Below are 23,433 nucleotides of genomic sequence, written 5' to 3' on the forward strand. Positions count from 1 at the left end.
AGTTGTTTTTTATCCCACTCCAGAGCTCGCAAATCTAATGTGTCCTATAAAAACCCATCTCTGATGCCTAAGGAACCACATATTCGGGAAATGAAGATCTACATCGATAAGAAATATGAGACTGTAATAATGCCCGTGTTTGGCATTGCAACACCTTTTCACATTGCCACAATAAAGGTACTAACATTCAATGCATCAGGTTTCATCCAAACTGTTTCTTAAAATAGTAGTTGTATTTGCCATAAATAATCTGCATTCATCATGTCTCCCACTTCTTCAGACTCTGTTCACTTTACTGACATCCCTCTTGTCCTTCATTCTCCTTCCTCTTCCAGTTGTTTTCACTTAGTGGAAAGCTAAACTAGTCTGGAAACATAATTTGCCTATCTTTTTTTCAACTTCATTTAAGCATTGTTTAGCTTGTAGTTGTATTCATGGTACAAGGTACTTTGAGAATTCAGAGATTTTTGGGGGAAAGATACTTCGTTATTAAAAAGATGTGTGTAAGTTGATTAGATTTAGATTAAGGTTAAGAGCAGTCAACTTTTAACTCCTAACTTAATTTTAACATTGCTATAACTACTAATCTCTAGGAAAGAAATCTGTTTACTTTTTATGCTTTTCCTTTGAACAGAATATAAGTATGTCCGTGGAAGGAGATTATACTTACTTGCGAATCAACTTTTATTGCCCAGGCAGTGCTCTGGGCAGGAATGAAGGCAACATCTTTCCTAACCCTGAAGCGACTTTTGTCAAGGAAATGTGAGTCCCCAAGAAAATAGTCATACCCAGATTCATCTTGTCTGGAGTGGTACTCTCAGAAACATTTCATTCTCTGTGCTGCATTTTCCCTACCTAGTAAATGTCAAAGCCTTCCTCATTGGGACTTATTTCAGATTGCCTTCTTGACTTTGTACTATTTTCAGAATGGATCCCAATTTAGAATCTTCTTGAAGATACTGTATGTTTACTAAACATACTTTGAGCCTGGGTAATATAGTGAGACCTTGTCTCTACTAAAAAACAAAAAAAATTAACCAGGCGTGGTGGTGTGCGCCCGTCACCCAGCTACTCTGGAAGCTGAGGTGGGAGGATCCCTTGAGCCTGGGAGGTTGAGGCTGCAGTAAGCCCTGATCTTGCCTATACTCCATCCAGCCTGAGCGACAGAACAAGACCTTATCTCAGAAAAAGTAATTATTATGCAAATAAGTGTTAAAAATAATAAACATATTTTACAGTTGAATCCTCAAGAAAATTGGTGCCACATTGGATTCTGTGATTTCATGATGTGAAGTGGAATGATTTGGGGATGTTATGCCAGATTTGAAAAATGAAAATGTGATTTCCCCCACTTCAGTGAACTAGCTGTTTGTAATATACTCCATTTAAGAAAAAGAAGGAATGGGCATGCATGGTGGCTCACACCTGTAATCCCAGCACTTTGAGAGGCAGAGGCAGGCGGATTACATGAGGCCAGGAGTTCGAAACCAGCCTGGTCAACAGGGCAAAACCCTGTATCTGCTAAAAAAAAAAAAAAAAAAAAAAAGCTGGGCATAGTGGTGTGTGCCTGTAATCCCAGGTACTTAGAAGGTTGAGGTGGGAGGATGGCTTGAACCCAAGAGGTGAAGGTTACAGTGAGCTAAGATCGGGCCACTGCATTCCAGCTTGGGTGACAGAGCCAGACCCTGTCTCAAAAAAAAAAAAAGTAGAGATTAAGCTGGCTGTAAGATAAAGTAAATCAGTACAATTTCCCTGGCCTGAAAAATAAATGACTGTAAATGCTGCTGCTTTTCTACAGTACATACCGAGCATCAAATATTAAGGCACCTGGGGAACAGACAGTACCAGCCTTGAACCTTCAGAATGCTTTCCGAATTATTAAAGAAGTACAGAAACGTTATAAAACTCGAGAAGCTGAAGAGAAAGAGAAGGAGGTGAGCCTGAACACAGACAAAACATTCTTACACAAAGAAGGACATGTATTTTTTGGAGACTTGTAAGGATATGTGACAAATCACATTAATTTTCTTCTTGCTTAGGGCATTGTAAAACAAGACTCACTGGTGATCAATCTAAACCGGAGTAATCCCAAACTGAAAGATCTGTACATTCGCCCAAATATTGCCCAAAAGAGGATGCAAGGCTCACTGGAGGCCCATGTCAATGGTATTGATGATCTCTCCTATACCTAGGCTTTGTCTTCAGGGGCACATTTGTAGGAATGACAGATCAGATAATAAAGTTTGACAAAGAGCCATCGGCGGTTAGCTCAGTTGGTTAGAGCATGGCATTAATAAAGTATGACAAGGAAATGCTGGGAGGAATCTCCTTTACTGCTGTGTGACCAGAAGGAAAGGAAAGCTCTATACAGTTGTTGGTGCTTCCTCTGACCCTGTGCAAATCAGCCAGAAGAGTTGCAGTGCCTTTTGGCTTAACCTAATTATACTGCTTGACATTTCTTCATTCTTTTCTCCAGGCTTCCGCTTCACATCTGTTCGAGGAGACAAGGTGGATATTTTGTACAATAATATTAAGCATGCTTTGTTCCAGCCCTGCGATGGAGAAATGATTATTGTCTTGCATTTTCACCTCAAGGTACACCTTTCTACACAACTAACTGAGCTCTGGGGCAAGACACTTCATTTTGCTCAGCTTCTTTCCTAGAAAATAGTGATGAAAAAATCACCTTTCACATAAGAACATTAAGAGGATTAAATAAAATAATGCCTCTCAAGGCCACAAAGCCTGGCATCTAGAAGGTGCTCATAAGCATGATTGTTCCTTTGGTGTGTTATATAATGGCCAGCAAAACATACAAGATCTCCAGATTTCTTTTTCTAAAATAAAAAGGTTTTGCTTTAGATAAGATTTGTTAGCAACATAATTTCCAAAGTTCCTATAGTAAGTAGGAGCACAGCACTTTTTCAAATGTACACTGTTTCACATTCCCAAGCATCATTATTTATGATAACACCAGGGATGGTTTAATTATTTTTGCATGCATGCTGTGGAGGCCCAAGTTTGGATCACTGCCATTTCCATCACAGGTACCTTTATGTTTCTGATTTCTGTCTTCTTGCCGTTTTATGCCAACAGAATGCCATCATGTTTGGGAAGAAGCGGCATACGGATGTGCAGTTCTACACAGAAGTGGGAGAGATAACCACGGACTTGGGGAAACATCAGCATATGCATGACCGAGATGACCTCTATGCTGAGCAGGTTTGTGATTTTAGTATTGTATTTGCAGGATAGGGAGGATGAGGCCAAATCCAAGCTCAGGGATTGTATTTTGTAAACAACCTGGGCCGATGCAGTGACTCACATCTGTAATCCCAGCACTTTGGGAGGCCAACATGGGCGAATCATCTGAGGGTCAGGAGTTCAAGAACAGCCTGGCCAACGTGGTGAAATCCCGTCTCTACTAAAAATATAAAAATTAGCTAGGTGTGGTGGTGCGCACCTGTAGTCCCAGCTAGTCGGGAGGCTGAGGTAGGATAATCACTTGAACCCAAGAGGCAGAGGTTGCAGTGAGCCGAGATAGCATCACTGCACTCCAGCCTGGGCGACAGAGTGAGACTCCATCTCAAAAAATAAATAAACAACCCTGAATCTGTGCAGAACAACTCAAGTATCTGCTGAGATGGTGTATTACAATAGTTTAGGCTTAGGTTGCAGACACAGCTTGACAGTTAATGGCATGGTGGCCTTAAATAAGGTATATGTACATGTTAGTTTCATAGTTGAGAATGAAGGATTACAGAAGCACTTCAGGGATGATCTGTGCAGCAAACCACCATGGCACATGTTTACCTGTGTAACAAATCTGCCCATCCTGCACACGTACTCGTGAACTTAAAAGCTGAAATTTGGCCGGGCGCGGTGGCTCAAGCCTGTAATCCCAGCACTTCAGCACTTTGGGAGGCCGAGGCGGGCGGATCACAAGGTCAGGAGATGGAGACCATCCTGGCTAACATGGTGAAACCCCGTCTCTACTAAAAAATACAAAAAACTAGCCGGGTGAGGTGGCAGGCGCCTGTAGTCCCAGTTACTCGTGAGGCTGAGGCAGGAGAATGGCATGAACCCGGGAGACGGAGCTTGCAGTGAGCTGAGATCTGGCCAGTGCACTCCAGCTTGGGTGACAGAGCGAGACTCCGTCTCAAAAAAAAAAAAAAAAAGCTGAAATTTTTTTTTTAAGCACAAAAGCACTTCAGACTTTTTGAGGGGAGGTACTGTTAACAAATGTGATGGCTATATTTGATTTTTTTTTTTTTCTACAGATGGAACGAGAAATGAGGCACAAACTGAAAACAGCCTTTAAAAATTTCATTGAGAAAGTAGAGGCTCTAACTAAGGAGGAACTGGAATTTGAAGTGCCTTTTAGGGACTTGGGGTAACATATCTCATCTTCTTTTTGGTCTGAAGTTTCACTGGTCTGCCTTTCAGTACAATAAATTGTTCTTCCTTTAATAATAATTTAACATGTCATATCCTTTTTTCCTATGACTAATAATCTTTGAGACATCCATTTCTTCTTGAAATTGTTTAAGGGTTTAGGTGAGTGGCTAACTCTCTAAGAGGCTTCCTCTGGAGATGAGTCTCCAGTGAGTATGCTGGAGCTATTTGGAATCGGGAGAGGGAAGAAGTTTGTCTGTTGTGGCAGCAGCAGTCTCTCTTCTGATGAGCTCAGTCTCAAAAGTTTCTCTCTTCCAGATTTAACGGAGCTCCCTATAGGAGTACCTGCCTCCTTCAGCCCACTAGTAGTGCGCTGGTAAATGCTACGGAATGGGTGAGTGTTTCTTACCCTTTTTTAGTAAAAACATTGTTAGAGAAAATAAAGGAGGATAGGTGTTCTTTATCCTAATTATTTTGATTTTCATTTTTGATATTTACTTAGACTTAAAACTCATTGAACAGGCCGGGCGCGGTGGCTCAAGCCTGTAATCCCAGCACTTTGGGAGGCCGAGACGGGCGGATCACAAGGTCAGGAGATCGAGACCATCCTGGCTAACATGGTGAAACCCCGTCTCTACTAAAAATACAAAAAACTAGCCGGGCGACCTGGCGGGCGCCTGCAGTCCCAGCTACTCGGGAGGCTGAGGCAGGAGAATGGCGTGAACCCGGGAGGCAGAGCTTGCAGTGAGCTGAGATCCAGCCACTGCACTCCAGCCTGGGCTACAGAGCGAGACTCCGTCTCAAAAAAAAAAAAAAAAAAACTCATTGAACAAATGATACTTTTATTTAAAGTCTCTTTAGGGCAGACATGATGGCTCACCCCTGTAATCCCAGCACTTTGAGAGGCCAAGGTGGGAGGAACACTTGAGGCCAGGAACTCAAGACCAGTCTGGGCAACAAAGCAAGAACCTCTTTTTTTTCCCCCTTTCTTTTTTTAAGATAATGTCTATTTAAATAGTTTTCACATAGTTTCCTTGAGTTTATTCTCCTTGAGGGATGATTTTTGATCTTGCAGATCGTTTTTCTGTGGCTTCAGTATGTTGTACTGCTTCAGTCTTTCAATAAAACCCAAAAAACAGCTTACTTATCTTTTATGTAGTGATTTAGATCATGAAAGTTACTTGAAATATTATTGCTTTGGGGAAAATATTTATATGCTAATGTTTCAGTTTCTCTCTGACAGCCACCTTTTGTGGTGACATTGGATGAAGTAGAGCTGATTCACTTTGAGCGGGTCCAGTTTCACCTGAAGAACTTTGATATGGTGATTGTCTACAAGGACTACAGCAAGAAAGTGACCATGATCAATGCCATTCCTGTAGCCTCTCTTGACCCCATCAAGGAATGGTTGAAGTAAGTAAATCTGCCATCAGTCAGTCTCCTATTTATCCCATGAACCCTGTATTACAGCATTTAAATGTGGTGTGTTGTGCATAAAATCTACTGATATACTTAAGGTGAGACTGCCTTTTGGTTGTTACAGACCAGGACTTGAAAACTTGAGATCTATTAGATAACGGAGCTGTTCACTTTCTCTTGAATTCCCAACAATAGTTTATCCATACTTAACACAAAGAAAATCAAAATCTTTAAGATCTTTTTTTTTTTTTTTTTTCAGTGTTGCCCAGGCTGGTCTCAAACTCCTGAGCTCAAGCAATCCTCCCACTTCGGTCTCCCAATGTACTGGGGTTACAGGCACAAGCCATTCCACCCAGTCAATATAGAGCATATTTACAATAGCTTTTTAAGTGTGCTTTTCTGCTGCTTTCACCCATCATCTTTATATTTTCTACATATTTTGTGGTGGTGGTGGTGGTGGTGATTTGAGACAGGGTCTTACTCTGTTGCCCAGGCTCAAGTGTAGTGGTACATTCCCAGCTCACTGCAACCTCAAACTCTTGGATTCAGGTAACCTTCCTGCATCAGCATCCCAAGTAGCTGGGACTACAGGTATGTGCTACCACACCCAGCTCATTTTTTTACTAGAGACGAGGTTATTCTGGGATGCAGTCAAGTTAGATTCTGTTTGATCTTTCTTTTTTGTTTTTTGGTTTTTTTTTTTTTTTTTTTGAGTCGGAGTCTCGCTCTGTTGCCCAGGCTGGAGCACAGTGGTGCGATCTTGGCTCGCTACACACTCTACCTCCCGGGTTCACACCATTCTCCTGCCTCAGCCTCCTGAGTAGCTGGGACTACAGGCGCCTGCCACCATCCCTGGCTAATTTTTTGTATTTTTAACAGAGATGGGGTTTTACTGTGTTAGCCAGGATGATCTCAATCTCCTGACCTCATGATCCACCTTGGCCTCCCAAAGTGCTGGGATTACAGGCGTGAGCCACCACGTCCGGCCCGGGGATTCTGTTTGATCTTTCAAAGCTTGTTCTCAAATGTCTATTGGTGTGGATTTAGAACAGCCTTCAAAAGTTTCACTCAAAAACTTCTGAGTAATTGGCCTTACTACGAGGCAACACTTCAGAGTCTGCCTGATGCCCTGTGGATTATGAGGTCTCTGCTGAAGCTGGTGGAAAGGTGGTGGAAATAAATCCACTGGAACAGGATTTACTTCTAGTTCTGTGTGAGACTGGGAATTGTCTGGCCTACTGCCATCCAATACTGCTTTATGCAGTTCCAGTTTTCTCATGAATGTGTAGATCATCCCTCCACCAAAGACTTGAGGGGGACCCCTCTGCAGATCTCTGGAGCTTTCTCTCTGGGAAATTCTTTCTTCCTGTACTCTTCTCCACAAATTCTAGCTGTCTCAACCTTCCCAAATCCTACTTTGTCTCAGTTCCTGGAGACCATCAGGTTCTGGTTGGGTTCTCTCTCCCTGCATGGCAGACTAGGAATTGCCTCTAGACAGAAAACTAGGGCAAATGTTCAATTAACCCTTGTTTTCTCCTTTCAGGGATTATGGTCTTGTGCTGCTTTTTATCTGATGTCTGAAAACTATTGTTTCATATTTTGTTTTGTAGTTGTTTAAGGTGGGAAGGTAAATCTAGTGGTTGTTACTCCATCATGGCTGGAAGCAGAAGTTTCTGTGTATATTGTCTAAAGTGGATTTATGCCAGTGGTTCTCAGGCAGATTTTATGGTTGGTGGTGGTTATCCTTACTACTGTCATTTCTTTTGTTTTTTTCTTCTTACCCACTCTTAACTGATTCAGCTCTCCTCAAGAGAAATGAATAAGAGAAAGTCATTTGAGCATTGTCTAAATACAGGGCACTTTAGGGTACTGGGGAAAAAAAATTTATTCCTACCTTTATACCAATCTTGCATCAAAAAAACAACACATAAGAAAGCACTGGAAGGTTGAAGAAGAAAGGCTAGGGCCATTGAAAATCGTCCCTGTTTCTTTTTTATTTATTTTTATTATTATTACTATTTTTGAGACGGAGTCTGGCTCTGTTGCCCAAGCTGGAGTGCAGTGGCGTGATCTCAGCTCACTGCAACCTCCATCTCCCAGGTTCAGGCGATTTTCCTGCTTCAGCCTCCCAAGTAGCTGGGACTACAGGTGTGTGCTACCATGCCCAGCTAATTTTTTGTATTTTTAGTAGAGATGGGGTTTCACTGTGTTAGCCAGGATAGTCTCAATCTCCTGACCTCATGATCTGCCTGCCTTGGCCTCCCAAAGTGCTGGGATTACAGGCGTGAGCCACCACACGTGGCTGAAAATTGTCCCTGTTTCTTAACTATAGTAGTGAAAAACAGAATCGCAGAAGTGGTTATGACTACTTGGAAATAAGAATGGAGTCAGTGACAGAGAGAGAAAAGGATGGGTGAATAGAAGACTAAGTGAAGAATAGGGAAATTGGTATTAAAGAAAGAATGGGAGAGGATGAGCTCAGACTGAGGTGAAGGAGAAAGCTTGTTTCAGTTGGAATGCTGGTCTGTTGTGAGGGCTAGTGCTCTAGGAGATCAAATAGCAGCCACTGGGACATGCTCTAGTGGCATAGTGCAAAGAATATGCGGTGGCTCACACCTGTAATCCCAGCACTTTGGGAGGCTGAGGCAGGTGATTCACCTGAAGTCAGGAGTTCTAGACGAGCCTGACCAACGTGACAAAACCCCATCTCTACTAAAAATACAAAAATGAGCCGGGCATGGTGGCACACGCCTGTAATCCCAGGTATTCGGGAGACTGAGGCAGGAGAATCACTTGAAGCCGGGAGGCAGAGGTTGCAGTGAGCCAAGATTGCGCCACTGCACTCCAGCCTGGGAGACAGAGCGAGACTGTGTCTCAAAAAAAAAAGAATATCTGCTCCCAGAAAATACAGAAGATTGATTTTACTTTGTCATTTTTCTTAGTTCCTGTGACCTGAAGTACACAGAAGGAGTACAGTCCCTCAACTGGACTAAAATCATGAAGACCATTGTTGATGACCCTGAGGGCTTCTTCGAACAAGGTGGCTGGTCCTTCCTGGAGCCTGAGGGTGAGGTGCGTGAGTGTGGGGTTTCTTTCCTGGTACATAGTGTTGCCCACTATCATTTGTTCAGTTAGAGTGGCTTATAAGTAGCACATAAGGAACTAGGCCATCTGGGAGAAGCTCTGAACACCACTTGTTGTTATTGTTTCTTCAAATTCGTTTTACAGGTAAATGATAAGTTGATTGGACAATGGTAACTAACTCCTGACAAAATTTCTTGGAAACTACAAAAACTTTTCCTCAATGAATTTCTTAGCATTTAGGGAAAAAATCTTACAGGGCATTTTGCAAAACTTATTTTTTAAAAAATGGCCCACTTGGCCGGGCGCGGTGGCTCAAGCCTGTAATACCAGCACTTTGGGAGGCCGAGACGGGCGGATCACGAGGTCAGGAAATCGAGACCATCCTGGCTAACACGGTGAAACCCCGTCTCTACTAAAAAATACAAAAAAAAACTAGCCGGGCGAGGTGGCGGGCGCCTGTAGTCCCAGCTACTCGGGAGGCTGAGGCAGGAGAATGGCGTGAACCCGGGAGGCGGAGCTTGCAGTGAGCTGAGATCCGGCCACTGCATGCCAGCCTGGGCGACAGAGCAAGACTCCGTCTCAAAAAAAAAAAAAAAAAAAAAAAAATGGTCCACTTAACGTTTGTGTGATACATTAATACAGAAAGTCTTTCTGTTGTTAATTTCCCTGGGTGAGGAAGGCTAACGTGAATTTTTCAGAAATGTAATAATACATAATAATAGTTAAATAACAATTGCACCTGACCACTGATTTTAAACAAGTCATTTTGTCTCTTAATCACTCAGATTTTTTTGCTCTTGTTTTCTTCATGTAAATACTGGTATACTATGTGGGCTGAATTCATTCATTAATAAGGTAAATGTCAAAAAAAATCAGTATGATGCTCTAACTCACCAGGGGAGTGATGCTGAAGAAGGGGACTCAGAGTCTGAAATTGAAGATGAGACTTTTAATCCTTCAGAAGATGACTATGAAGAGGAAGAGGAGGACAGTGATGAAGATTATTCATCAGAAGCAGAAGAGTCAGGTTAGTCTTATAGAGAAAAGTTCATCCTGGCTTCCTCATCTAATGTCGTTTCTGAAAACTACTTTTTTTAGACTAAGAACTCTGTCATTCCATTCTGTTCTCGCATGATGACTAATGCTTAATTTTCTTCCAGACTATTCTAAGGAGTCATTGGGTAGTGAAGAAGAGAGTGGAAAGGATTGGGATGAACTGGAGGAAGAAGCCCGAAAAGGTTTTTAAAAATTTGTTGTTTTTATTCTATTTATTCATGTGTCTACGCACAAATTTCTAACACTTTTCAGTATCTTGAGGTGTTAGTATGGATGGTGTAATGAAAGTAACAAAAGAATACTATAAAACTGATTTGGAGCCACAGATACAACTTCATTGAAGGAGAAAAAGCAGTGTGGAATGTGTCCAGTGGGCAGTGCTCTGCCTAACTGGATGCTGTTTTCATCTGCGCAAGCCCCCATCTTTCCTATAGCAGTGATAGCCACATATTCATGTAATACTCAAGAATTAGCCTACTCAGTTTCCAAACCTAAATGCTATAATACTTTAATTTTTCTAGACTTCTTCCAGATTAGGCATGTCTTTATAATGCTAATCTAGTTACTCTGAAGCCAAACCCCAAACAAACGTTTAAAGCTTAAAAGGAAATAAATATTAACTGCTGTGCTCCAATCATTGGGAATAGGTACTTTTCATAGGTTACCTTATTTAACCCTTAAATAATTCTCCCTTTTGTAAATAAACCAAGGTTCAGAAAGTACTTGTCCAATATTAAAACTTGGGTCTGATTCCAAAGTTTATTCTCTGTGCTATCTCCTGCTTTCCAGTAATATTAGGTACCTAAAGCCTACCTATCTCTAACTAATAATGCCTCTTCTATTTAGCGGACCGAGAAAGTCGTTACGAGGAAGAAGAAGAACAGAGTCGAAGTATGAGCCGGAAGAGGAAGGCATCTGTGCACAGTTCAGGCCGTGGCTCTAACCGTGGTTCCAGACACAGCTCTGCACCCCCCAAGAAAAAGAGGAAGTAACTTCTGAACTTTGGCCCTGAGCTCCATTCTTCCTCCAGCCAACCCCTGAAAATTTTACATGACATAGAAACTGTATTTTTCCTTTTGTTTTCATTTGAAGTTTTGCCATTTGTGTTTATGGGTTTAGGGGGCCATTTGTGTGGACCAATCTACTCGGGGAATTCCAGGCCCACCAGGACACGTGCCAATGGCCCCATTCAGATGGCAAGGGAGGAGGTGTTCTTGAAGACAGGAGGAGGCTCCCGCTGTTAATAAATATTGTTTCATTCTTCTCTCTTCCTGTCACCTTCTGCCAGGACATCGATGGCTTCTGACATCTTACTATTTGGTGTCTCAAAGCTGTATTTACAAGACAGTGGTACAAGGTGACCTTTAATTACCCGTATCATGGTTCTTGACCAGCACATTCAATCCTCCGACCTACCCTACTGCCATGACCTTCCTCACATCTCTTTTAAGTTTTATCTTTGCAATACTCCAGGTTCTTGGAAATTTCCTGATGGTTGTGATAAATCATACAACTTGAGCTAGTGAGGCAGATTGGGCTGGTGCCTTCGTCTGAGTTTTCCTGCTTTCTTGCCTCATGCAGATTCTGAGGTATATCTGCTGCCTTGGAAGACATAAGAAGCAGTGATACTCCCTGGCTCGGTTATTTTCTCCATACGAATGCACACATGGTACAATGATAGAAGGCAAAATTGCCACTGTTTTTCTGATATATCCAAGGAAGATATATCAGGTTGTGCCTCATGTACTGCTTCTAGTGAAATCTAGAGGAAGGCTCAAAGGAGTCAACATTTAGATCTGGAAGGGACAAGTCATGCCTTGGGCCTAGAATACCCTGACAAGAAAAGAGAAGAGGAAGGGAGGCCATATCTACAACACAGCCTCAGCACTGCTGCTCCTTATTTTAACTTTGTCTTGCATTGTCCTGTATTTATCACAGTTTCTGTTGAACAGCTTTTCAAGTATTTGGGGAGTTTATCTTGCCATCCTCCCCTTCTGGTTCTCTGCATCCACCTGTCCCACTGCAGTTCCTTCCGTGCTCTGTGACTTTAAGAGAAGAAGGGGGGAGGGGTCCCGGATTTTATGTTTGTTTGTTTTTTCTCCTTAGCAGTAGGACTTGATATTTTCAATTTTGGAAGAACTAAAAGATGAATAAACTGTGGGTTTTTTTGTTGTTGTTGTTTGTTTTTGTAAATTCACCCGTGACCGTTTTTCAGTTCCTGAAAGCACGCCTGCTTCCTGCCTGGTAAAGTGCTAAGGCATTGGAGAAAAATGCTTTTATCTAGCTAGTGTTACAAATGAAACTTTCATCATTAGATGGAGAGACACTAGACATCACAGTAAACCAAATTCATGTTATAGCAAGTTAACTTTATAAGAGACTTTTTACTGTGGTTCCCTCAGAGACTTTTAGATTGGAATAGCACTTATTCCTTCATGAAAACAAATCTTCAGTCATCTCCTTGTAAATAGCATGAAGGACAGCAGCTGCTTGAAGGGAAACCTTCAGCCTTCCTATTGGGGTAGCCAGATCTTCAGGGCTAACAACTGTTGGGAAAGGGAAAAAAATAGCATCACTCAGTTAAACACTTTGATACTTGGTGTTTGTCAGGTTAAGTCCTGGGGACACTGAATGAATTTACCAGCCCATTTCATGAGAGGACTCAGTCTAGTGAAGGAGAAAGGAAAACGAGGTCATGGCGATATAGTACGTAGGTGCTATATAAAATATGAAAGCACAAGTTGCTTTGGGAACACACAAAGAGGCACCTGCACCAGAATGGACAAACTGGAAAAGGATTTCTGGAGATAATTCGTGAACTAAGTCTTTAGAAAGTAAAAGATGCTTAATGTATCAAGACGAGAATAATATGAGTTCGGCAAACTGCAAGGAGTGGCAGGAATGAGCCTGCATAGGCCATGTTATAAACAGCCTTGTCTGTCTGACAAGGTATGTGGTTTCCACTGAAGATGTAAGTGATTGTTCTTATGTGGGATCTTGGAAGATAACTCTTATTTGGATAATGCACTCAAGGAGGACACAAGTTAAACCGGAGAGAGTAGTTAGGATATTGCAGTAATTCGAGAAGAGGGGAGTAATGAATGAAGGTCTGAAGTATAATGGAGTGGAGAGGTGGGAACAGATTCAAAATGTTAAGAAGTGTGAACAATTTTTGTGATTAGAATGAGGAATGGCTTGGAATCAAGGATGGCCATTCTAAATTGCATAACAAGATGGTGGGTAAGAGGGAACACAAGGTACAAAGTTGCAATCAAGGGAGTTTGAGGTACCAAGGTGACATGAGATACAAGTGGTGATATCTATGAGTCTGCTCTAAGTCTAGATTGTATTTAGAATCTGGTCTAGAAACCTAGATTTGAGATGATTTCTAGAGTGTAAAACTCAGAGTTCATGTCATCAGGAAGAGGGCATATGTGGAGGAAAAAAGACCAAGGATTCAACAGACAATCCAAAATTTTAAGAATAGACAAGAAAGAAACCTGCAAAGGAAACAGAACACCTAGAGAATGATAAGGAGTCAAAATGTCCGACAGGGTGCGGTGGCTCACACCTGTAATCCCAGCCCTTCGGGAGACTGAGGAGATCACCTTGAGGTCAGGAGTTCAAGAGCGGCCTGGACAACATGGCAAAACCCCATTTCTACTAAAAAATGCAAAAATTAGCTGGGTGTGGTGGCACGTGCCTGTAATCCCAGCTACTCGGGAGGCTGAGGCAGGGAGAATTGCTTGAGCCCAGGAGGCGGAGATTGCAGTGAGCCGAGATTGCACCACTCTGGTGCACCCCAGCCTGGGCGACAGTGAGACTCTCAAAAAAAAAAAGTCAGGATGAGTAATAAAACCAGTTGGATTTGTCAATTAGGAAAACTGGTAAAAACATGGAGTAAAGTGGAATGGAGATGCGGGAAGTAGAAAAATACAGACAGGGCTGGGCACGGTGGCTCACACCTGTAATCCCAGCACTTTGGGAGGCCGAGGCAGGTGGATCACCTGAGGTCAGGAGTTCGAGACCAGCCTGACCAACATGGAGAACCCCCCCCCCCCCGTCTCTACTAAAAATACAAAATTAGCTAGGTGTGGTGGTGTATGCCTGTAATTCCAGCTACTTGGGAGGCTGAGGCAGGAGAATCACTTGAACCCAGGAAGCGGAGTTTGCAGTGAGCTGAGATCGTTCCATTGCACTCCAGCCTGGGCAACAGAACAAAACTCTGTCTTAAAACAAAATTAGCCAGGTATAGTGGCGCATGCCTGTAATCCCAGCTACTCGGGAGACTGAAGCAGGAGGATTGCTTGAACCTGGGAGGCAGAGATTGCCGTGAGCAGAGATCGCGCCATTGCACTCCAGCTTAGGCAACAAGAGTGAAATTCCGTCTCAAAAAAATTTAAAAACAGTTTTCAAAAATACAGACTATTGCGGACTGATCAAGTATTTCAAGAAGCTGACTTTTGAAGTGATGGGGAGAAGGTAGCTATAGGGATAGAAAGCAAGAGTTTTGCTTTTAAAAGCAGACCAACGGCCGGGCGCGGTGGCTCAAGCCTGTAATCCCAGCACTTTGGGAGGCCGAGACGGGCGGATCACGAGGTCAGGAGATCGAGACCATCCTGGCTAACACGGTGAAACCCCGTCTCTACTAAAAATACAAAAAACTAGCTGGGCGAGGCGGCGGGCGCCTGTAGTCCCAGCTACTCGGGAGGCTGAGGCAGGAGAATGGTGTGAACCCGGGAGGCGGAGCTTGCAGTGAGCTGAGATCCGGCCACTGCACTCCAGCCTGGGCGACAGAGCGAGACTCCGTCTCAAAAAAAAAAAAAAAAAAAAAAAAAAAAAAAAAAAAAGAGAGAGAAGCGTTCACTGACTTTTAGGATTCTGAGGTCACTAGAAAAGTCTTAAGTGGATTTTCCCTAAGCACATACAAATGGCGTGGAGGTCAGGAAGAACATAGCATCTTTAGGAATGGGGACAGGAGTAAGTTGGAAAATATCCCACAAAGATATGTCACTTGCCTTATGCCAAGCACTACCCTAAGCCCCTTTCTTAATCTTAATCCTTTATTTAAGAGCTTCCTTAATCTTCACAACTCTATGAGATTGAGACTGCTGTTATTCCCGTTTTATAGGTGAGGAAAAAGGTTAATAACTTGATCAGGATCACAGCTGGAAAGATATTAGAGAAATATAATGAAGAATCTTATCTAACATTTGAATTTCATAACCCTTAGGGTCTGAGAAGGAGTATTCCTCAAAAAATGTTTATAATGATCAGCAAAAGAATAATTTTATATCATGATTCATTAAACATTACATAAAACAAGTTTCACAAAACAATGTGTGCAATGTACTCTTAATTCTTGTTTTCTTTTCTTTTTTGGGGACAGAGTCTTGTTCTGTCACTCAGGTTGGAGTACGGTGACTTGATCTCAGCTCACTGCAACCTCCGCCTCCCGGGTTCAAGCAATTCTTCTGCCTCAGCCTCCTGAGTAGCTGGGATTATAGGCGTTGTATTTTTAGTAGAGATGGGTTTTCACCATATTGGCCAGGCTGGTCTCGAACTCCTGACCTCAGGTGATCCACCTGTCTCAGCCTCCCAAAGTACTGGGATTACAGGCATGAGCCACCGCACCGGACTTTAATTCCTGTTTTCTTTCCCACAGTTTTGGTTTGCATTTTTCAAATTTCTGTTGTGATTTACTAATTCAATTTCACATCCACTAATGGGGTGTGACTGAAAGTTTGAAAAACATTAGTCTAGTGGCCTAGCAGATAAGATAGGTGACATCCCAGGTATGTAAGGTAATGGGAGCAGTGAAGACTGGACAGCGCAGTCCCAACTAAAGGAATTCAAATACAAATGTTTTTAAAACATGCTGATCTATAGCAAACTGTAAAAGGATTTAAGAAGAAGGCAGTGATCAAATTTATTATGTAGAAACATTTACTATAGTAGATGGAAATGAGGTGGAAGAAACCAGTGGCAGGAAGACCAGTTTAGAAATTATATGGCCTGGCGCAGTGGCTCATGCCTGTAATCCCAGCACTTTGGGAAGCTGAGGGGGGCAAATCGCCTGAGGTTGGGAGTTCAAGACCAGCCTGACAAACATGAAGAAACCCCGTCTCTACTAAAAATACAAAATTAGCCGGGCATGGTGGTGCATGCCTGTAATCCCAGTTACTAGGGAGGCTGAGGCAGGAGAATCGCTTGAACCCGGGAGACAGAGGTTATGATGAGATGAGATCAGTCCATTGCACTCCAGCCTGGGCAACAAGAGCAAGACTCCGTCTCAAAAAAAAAAAAAAAAAAGAAAGTATAGTAATTATCGTAAGGGAGTCGGGCGCAGTGGTTTATGCCTGTAATGCCAACACTTTGGGAGGCCAAGGAGGGTGGATTGCTTGAGTCCAAGAGTTTGAGACCAGCTTAGGCAACACAGTGAAACCCCATCTCTACTAAAAATACAAAAATTAGCTGGCCTGGTGGCAGGTGCCTGTAGTCCCAGCTACTTGGGAGGTTGAGGCAGGAGAATCGCTGTAACTTGGGAGGTGGAGGTTGCAGTGAGCCGAGATCGCACCACTGCACTCCAGCCTGGGCAACAGAATGAGACTCTGTCTAAAAAAGAAAGAAAGAGAAGAGAAGAGAAAAGAAAAGAAAGAAAAGAGAAAGAAAGAAAAGAAAGAGAGAGAGAAAGAAAGAGAAAGAAAGAAAAAAAGAAAGAAAGAGAAAGAGAGAGAGAGAGAGAGAGAGAGAGAGAGAGAGAGAGAGAGAGAGAGAGAGAGAGAGAGAGAGAGAAAGGAAGGAAGAAGGCCGGGCGCGGTGGCTCAAGCCTGTAATCCCAGCACTTTGGGAGGCCGAGACGGGCGGATCATGAGGTGAGGAGATCGAGACCATCCTGGCTAATACGGTGAAACCCCGTCTCTACTAAAAAATACAAAAAACTAGCCGGGCGACGAGGCGGGCGCCTGTAGTCCCAGCTACTGGGGAGGCTGAGACAGGAGAATGGCGTGAACCCGGGAGGCGGAGCTTGCAGTGACCTGAGAGCCGGCCACTGCACTCCAGCCTGGGCGGCAGAGCAAGACTCCGTCTCAAAAAAAAAAAAAAAAAAAAGAAGGAAGGAAAGAAAGAAAGAGAGAGAGAGAAGGAAGGAGGGAGGGAGGGAGGGAGGGAGGGAGGGAGGGAAAGAGAAAGAAAGAAAGAGAGAAAGAGAGAAAGAGAGAAAGAAAGAAAGAAAGAAAGATTACAGTCAGGAGAGCATAGTCAATTCACAAGTAAAATGAATAAGACTTAATGACCAGTGAATGTGAGGAAAGAGAGAGTTGATGTCTTTTTAAGAGACAAGATGGGGCCGTGCACGGTGGCTCACGCCTGTAATCCCAGCACTTTGGGAGGCCAAGGTGGGTGGATCACGAGGTCAGGAGACGGAGACCATCCTGGCTAATATGGTGAAACCCCGTCTCTACCGAAAATACAAAAAATTAGCCGGGCGAGGTGGTGGGCGCCTGTAGTTCCAGCTACTCGGGAGGCTGAGGCAGGAGAATGGCGTGAACCCGGAAGGCGGAGCTTGCAGTGAGCCGAGATCGCGCCACGCACTCCAGCCTGGGCGACAGGGCAAGACTCCGTCTCAAAAAAAAAAAGAGACAAGATGGGCCAGGTGCAGTGGCTCACGCCTGCAATCCCAGCACTTTGGGAGGCCAAGGCAGGCAGATCTCTTGAGGTCAGGAGTTCGAGACCAGTCTGGCCAACATGGTGAAACACGGTCTCTACTAAAAATAGAAAAACTAGCCAGGCATGGTGGCACACGCCTGTAATCCCAGCTGCACAGGAAGCTGAGGCAGGAGAATGACTTGAACCTGGGAGGCGGAGGTTGCAGTGAGCTGAGATCACACCACTGCACTCCAGCCTGGGCAAGAATGAAGCTTCATCTCGAAAAAAAAAAAAAAAGAAAGACTGGATACATGAGAACACAAAGAATGGGTATCAGCTGCCTATACAAACATGCTCAAGAGAGGTCCCAAAATTCTGATGTATAAATTTTACATGAAAATATCTTTTTAAAAATCCCCTTTTCAAACACTGTAGATTCAAAATCAATTCTAGTTGTAATCTGGTATATGCGGGTTAAAATACACAACTGACTACTTTAATGCTGGATCCAGAAATAAATACAGTTGTAGCAATAAGATTTCAATCCAGTTTGTGTCTTGTCAACTTCATAGTGATAATTATGTATTGAAGATAAAATACATTCACTATTAGGATGATTTCCTTAGAAATAATTAGAACTGAAAAAAAAAATTACTCACTGTCTAGCTGTTGCTCTAGAATATCTCTTCCTGACTCCAGGATCTGCCACAGTTTAAGATATGCATATCCTACTTCTTCACATTCTTTCTTTTCTTCATCCAGAGGATCACTTACCACTATAAACTTTAAACTAAAAAGAAATTGCATTTAATTCAGCACTGTTGATACTCTTAATGCTTCAAAAATAAAATAAGGATAGAAGTAATCATAAACAATACAACGTCTTCTCTGAATCACTTTTCCCTTGCCTCCATTTTACAAAATGACAATAAGCAAAAAAGTCAGGAATTGATATAAGTTAAGCAGTAACAGTCCTTTTAGAAGAGGGAACATCATGGGATGTGCCCATGAGTTCAAGACCAGCCTGGGTAACATAGGGACACCCTGTCTCTAATAGAAAATAAAAATAAAAATTAGCCGGGCATGGTGGCATGCACCTATAGTTCCAGCTACTTGGAAGGCTGAGGTGAGAAGATCACTTGAGCCCAGGAGGTTGAGGATGCAGTGAGCTGTGATCATGCCACTGCACTTCAACCTGGGTGACAGAGCAAGACCCCGTCTTTAAAAGAAAAATGTTGGCCGGGCACAGTGGCTCAAGCCTGTAATCCCAGCACTTTGGGAGGCCAAGACAGGCGGATCACGAGGTCAGGAGATCGAGACCATCCTGGCTAACCCGGTGAAACCCCATCTCTACTAAAAAATACAAAAAACTAGCCGGGCAAGGTGGTGGGCGCCTGTAATCCCAGCTACTCGGGAGGCTGAGCCAGGAGAATGGCGTGAACCCAGGACGCGGAGCTTGCAGTGAGCTGAGATCCTGCCACTGCACTCCAGCCTGGGCGACAGAGCAAGACTCCGTCTCAAAAATAATAATAATAATAAAAAATAAAAGAAAAATGTAAAAGGAAAAGAAACCCTGTACTGATTAAGCAGTCACTCTCCATTCTCCTTCCCTAGCTCCTGGGAATCACTAATCTACTTTCTATCCCTCTGGATTTGTCTATTCTTGACTTTTCATATTTTTATTAATTTTTAAAAGCAAATATTGATAGCTAATACAGAGTGCCAGGAATAGGACTCAAAATTCAAGCTCTTAAAAAGCACAGCTAAATACGATTAAACTGAAACAAACGAATTACTTTAAAGGGATCCATTCTCAGCCCCTTAGGCAATATTCATTTGTAACTATGTTTCTATGCCATTATTGAGAACTTCAACAATGCAAAGGGATAATGCTGACTCCCTCATCCCAATTTTCATAGGAAAGGGTTGATAACTAGCATTCTAATGTGCCAGGCACAATACCAAGTGCTTTACGTAAACGATATTATCTCAGTTTTATTCTCACAAGAGCGTGCAAATTAAGTAATGTCAAAAAGATCAAAGAGCTAGTAAGGCAAAGAGTCTGGAATAAAAACAAGGTTGGTGTGATTACAAAACCTGTTCTGTCTGCTAGACCATACTGGCAAAAAGAAAGCCACAGGTAATACCAATCAAATCTAAAATTGAGTAGAAAATGATTATCACTGTAAGGGAATAAGGGAAGAGAGAGTTCTGGAAATGCTAGGACCAAAAAAAAAGCAAAAGCTAAATTTAACATTGGCACAGAAAGGAAAGGACCAAATCACTTTCCATTTCCAAAAGTTCTCTGTAAGCTTATATCTGTTTAAGCCCACAGTGATACTGAACTCAGATTCACCGTTTGTTCCATCTGGCTCCTTTTTCAGTTCTTTCTGTGACCAACCAAAGACAAAGTAAAAGCAGATCAAACAAATGTATTGGGCCTTTCAAAAAGTGCTTAAAACACCGGGCTGGGCACAGTGGCTCACGTCTGTAATCCCAGCACTTTGGGAGGCAGGGCAGGAGGACTGCTTCAGCCTAGGAGCTGAAAGACCAGCCTGGGCAACATGGTGAGATCCTGTCTCTAAAACAAACAAACAAAAAATTTAAAAGTAAGATAAAATACCAGCTCCATATTATTTCTTATGCACACACATGCAGAGGCGGTATGTATGCCAGATTTCAAAAACAAAAACCATATGCCTAGTTAAATTTGAATTTCAGCTAAACAACAAATAACTTTTTTTTTTAGAGGCAGAGTCTTGCTTTGTCACCCAGGTTGGAGTGCAGTGGCACGATCTTAGCTCACTGCAACCTCTGCCTCCCAGATTCAAATGATTCTTATGCCTCAGCCTCCTGAATAGTTAGAATTACCAGCATGTGCCAACAAGCCCAGCTGATTTTTTTTGTTTTTTCAGTAGAGACCGGGTTTCACCATATTGGCCAGGCTGGTCTCGAACTCCTGGCCTCAAGTGATCCGCCTGCCTTGGCCTCCCAAAGTGCTGGGATGTGAGCCACCGCACCTGACCAAATAATTTTTTTTAGGATAAGTATGTCCCACATTTTATCTGGAAACTCTAAAAGGAGGCCTTCTTCAGATTATTGGAATAATGACAACCGGCTTTCCTAAAACTTTAAAGGAGATCTAAAATTTACTTAGTTATGTCAATATCCAAAAATTCCTGTTGGCCAGGCATGGTCACTCACACCTGTAATCCCAACACTTTGGGAGGCTGAGGCAGAAGGATCACCTGAGGTTGGGAGTTCAAGACCAGCCTGGCCAACGTGGCAAAACCCTGTCTCTAATAAAAGAACAAAAATTAGCCAGGCATGGTGGCGCACACCTGTAATCCCAGCTACTTGGAAGGCTGAGGCAGGAGAATCACTTAAACCCAGGAGGCGGAGGTTGCAGTGAGCCAAGATTGCACCACTGTACTCCAGCCTGGGCAACAGAGCAAGACTTCATCTCAAAAAAAAAAAAAAAAGAATGTCAACACTTTTTGCTCATTCCATTTGGGCGTTGTCAGTATTCAAGTAAACTGTGCTACAAAAAAAGGGCCCATCAGGCTGGCATGGGTGAGAAATGAACTAAACCTATAAGATTATGGGCTGGGCACGGTGGCTCATGCCTGTAATCCCAGCACTCTGGGAGGCCAAGGAGGGCAGATCACTTGAGCTCAGGAGTTCGAGAACAGACCGTGGGCAACATGGCAAAACCCTATCTCTCCTACAAACACAAAAAATTAGCCGGGCATGGTGGCACATGCCTATAACCCTAGCTACTTGGGAGGCGGAAGCACAAGATCCCTTGAGTCTGAGGAGGCGGAGGTTGCAGTGAGCTAAGATCGCGCCACTGCACTCTAGCCTGGACGGCAGAGTGAGACCCTGTCTCAAAAATAAATAAATAAATAACCTATAAGATTACATACTTGATTAGGTAGTCACAAACATAAATTATACTCAAGTACATAGGAAATTCATTAAGAGTAAATTAACTCAAAAAAGTCATTAAAATTCAGCATCAGCACAAAATCAAACTCAAACTTTTGAATTTCTGTCTCAATATCTCCTTTGTTTCAAAGTGGAAAGCAGATGCTTACTGTCCTTGATCAGGATCTTGTCCATTCAGCATGTTGAACAGAAACTGCCTTCGGTCTTGCTGCTCCTGTGGGTCCAGGTCTATTACTGTATTAAGGGTCAGAGAAAAAAGCAAAGAATCATATACTATTGCAGTGTGAGCCTCAAGACTTTCATAAGTGGTATTCATGGTAGTTTTCATGAAAAGATTAGACTCCTTGCCTGGATCTAGAATAACATGGACCAACTGCTTTGAAAATCATGTGTGTGTGTGTGTGTGTGTGTGTGTGATAGATTCTTACTGTGTCAGGCTGGAGTGCAGTAGTGGCGTGATCTTGGTTCACTGCAGTCTCCACCTCCCAAGTTCAAGTGATTCTCTTGCCTCAGCCTCCCGAGTAGTTGGGATTACAGGTGCACCCCACCACGCCCAGCTAATTTTTGTATTTTCAGTACAGACAGGGTTTCGCCATGTTGGCCAGGCTGGTCTCCAACTCCTGACCTCAAGTAATCTGCCCGCCTTGGCTTCCCAAAGTGCTGGGATTACAGGCATGAGCCACTGCACCCAGGCTCCTTTGAAATTCTGAATGAAAAAGATTTCCACACTTGAATCAAATATGAGGGTAGGAAAAAAGATTTCATGCATGACTTTCTCAAATTTTCACTTATGATGTGCTCTTTCTTTAAAAACTACTGAAAATATGGGAGCCGCGCTGGCTCAGGCTGGTTGCCCTGGCACTCTGAGGGGCGAGGCTACACGTTCGAAGCCAACCTGGTCAACATTCATTAAAAAATAAAAAAAATTTTTTAAAAACTACTGAAAATATGATCCATTAAAATAAGAAAATAAATCAGAGGATGACCAGGAGATAGTAGATCTGGTATAGGAGAGAATTTGATCATATTCTCCATGAGCAGCAGTGATAACGGAAGAGTGGGCTAGAGCAGAACAAGAGGATAGAGAGAGGTCTTCAGGGAAAAAATGGATGAGTAGATAATGTGACAGGTTTATTTGAAAATGTGGGAAAGCTGTTGGAGGACAGGAAAATAATTACAATATGTACAATGAAAATCAGGCAAATGAAAAATTGCCTCAAAAAATACGTGAAAAGAAATATAATCGGCCGGGCGCGGTGGCTCAAGCCTGTAATCCCAGCACTTTGGGAGGCCGAGACGGGCGGATCATGAGGTCAGGAGATCAAGACCATCCTGGCAAACATGGTGAAACCTCGTCTCTACTAAAAAATACAAAAAAACTAGCCGGGCGAGGTGGCGGGCGCCTGTAGTCCCAGCTACTCGGGAGGCTGAGGAGGGAGAATGGCGTAAACCCGGGAGGCGGAGCTTGCAGTGAGCTGAGATCCGGCCACTGCACTCCAGCCTGGGCGACAGAGCGAGACTCCGTCTCAAAAAAAAAAAAAAAAAAAAAAAAAAAAAAAAAAAAAAAAAAGAAATGTAATCATTGCATACTACTTGGTTCTACAAGACTTAATATTTACATATCCATAATAACAGAACCAATTTAAATTGATTTAAATGAAAATTATGATACAATTATACGGGAAGGAAGGTACATGAGTGTAGTGCAAAAGAGCTAACTTTTAAGGTCCAAGATAGGAAGTCTAAAGCCAGTGAATCAGGAAATTGCAATAGAAATGTTACTCAGAAGCCAGGTATGGTGGCTCATGCCTGTAATTCCAGCTACTCAGGAGGCTGAGGCAGGAGGATCATTTGAGTCCAGGAGTTTGAAACCAGCCTGAGCAA

General features: G+C 42.9%; 2 protein-coding genes across 2 annotated transcripts in view; one reads left to right on the forward strand and one right to left on the reverse strand.

Moving 5' to 3' along the window:
* The window catches only part of SUPT16H (SPT16 homolog, facilitates chromatin remodeling subunit), a 36,122-nt gene extending 23,984 nt beyond the window's left edge, over nucleotides 1-12,138 (forward strand). Inside the window, exons 14-26 of the mRNA XM_010355883.2 lie at nucleotides 24-177; nucleotides 635-762; nucleotides 1,799-1,934; nucleotides 2,040-2,166; nucleotides 2,477-2,595; nucleotides 3,097-3,222; nucleotides 4,281-4,393; nucleotides 4,714-4,789; nucleotides 5,639-5,808; nucleotides 8,757-8,886; nucleotides 9,796-9,925; nucleotides 10,059-10,136; nucleotides 10,801-12,138. Coding sequence (XP_010354185.1) covers nucleotides 24-177; nucleotides 635-762; nucleotides 1,799-1,934; nucleotides 2,040-2,166; nucleotides 2,477-2,595; nucleotides 3,097-3,222; nucleotides 4,281-4,393; nucleotides 4,714-4,789; nucleotides 5,639-5,808; nucleotides 8,757-8,886; nucleotides 9,796-9,925; nucleotides 10,059-10,136; nucleotides 10,801-10,946 — 1,633 coding nt within the window. The 3' untranslated portion in view covers nucleotides 10,947-12,138. The remainder of the gene's footprint in view (nucleotides 1-23; nucleotides 178-634; nucleotides 763-1,798; nucleotides 1,935-2,039; nucleotides 2,167-2,476; nucleotides 2,596-3,096; nucleotides 3,223-4,280; nucleotides 4,394-4,713; nucleotides 4,790-5,638; nucleotides 5,809-8,756; nucleotides 8,887-9,795; nucleotides 9,926-10,058; nucleotides 10,137-10,800) is intronic.
* Nucleotides 12,139-12,302: 164 nt separating this feature from the next.
* RPGRIP1 (RPGR interacting protein 1) overlaps nucleotides 12,303-23,433 on the reverse strand; it is a 72,462-nt gene continuing 61,331 nt past the window's right edge. Inside the window, exons 22-24 of the mRNA XM_010355884.1 lie at nucleotides 21,699-21,783; nucleotides 18,261-18,391; nucleotides 12,303-12,500 (exon numbers count right to left, since the gene is read on the reverse strand). Of these exons, the coding sequence (XP_010354186.1) occupies nucleotides 12,388-12,500; nucleotides 18,261-18,391; nucleotides 21,699-21,783 (329 nt within the window). The 3' untranslated portion in view covers nucleotides 12,303-12,387. The remainder of the gene's footprint in view (nucleotides 12,501-18,260; nucleotides 18,392-21,698; nucleotides 21,784-23,433) is intronic.

Source organism: Rhinopithecus roxellana, chromosome 5, assembly GCF_007565055.1.
Source record: "Rhinopithecus roxellana isolate Shanxi Qingling chromosome 5, ASM756505v1, whole genome shotgun sequence".
Taxonomy (NCBI): Eukaryota; Metazoa; Chordata; class Mammalia; order Primates; family Cercopithecidae; genus Rhinopithecus; species Rhinopithecus roxellana.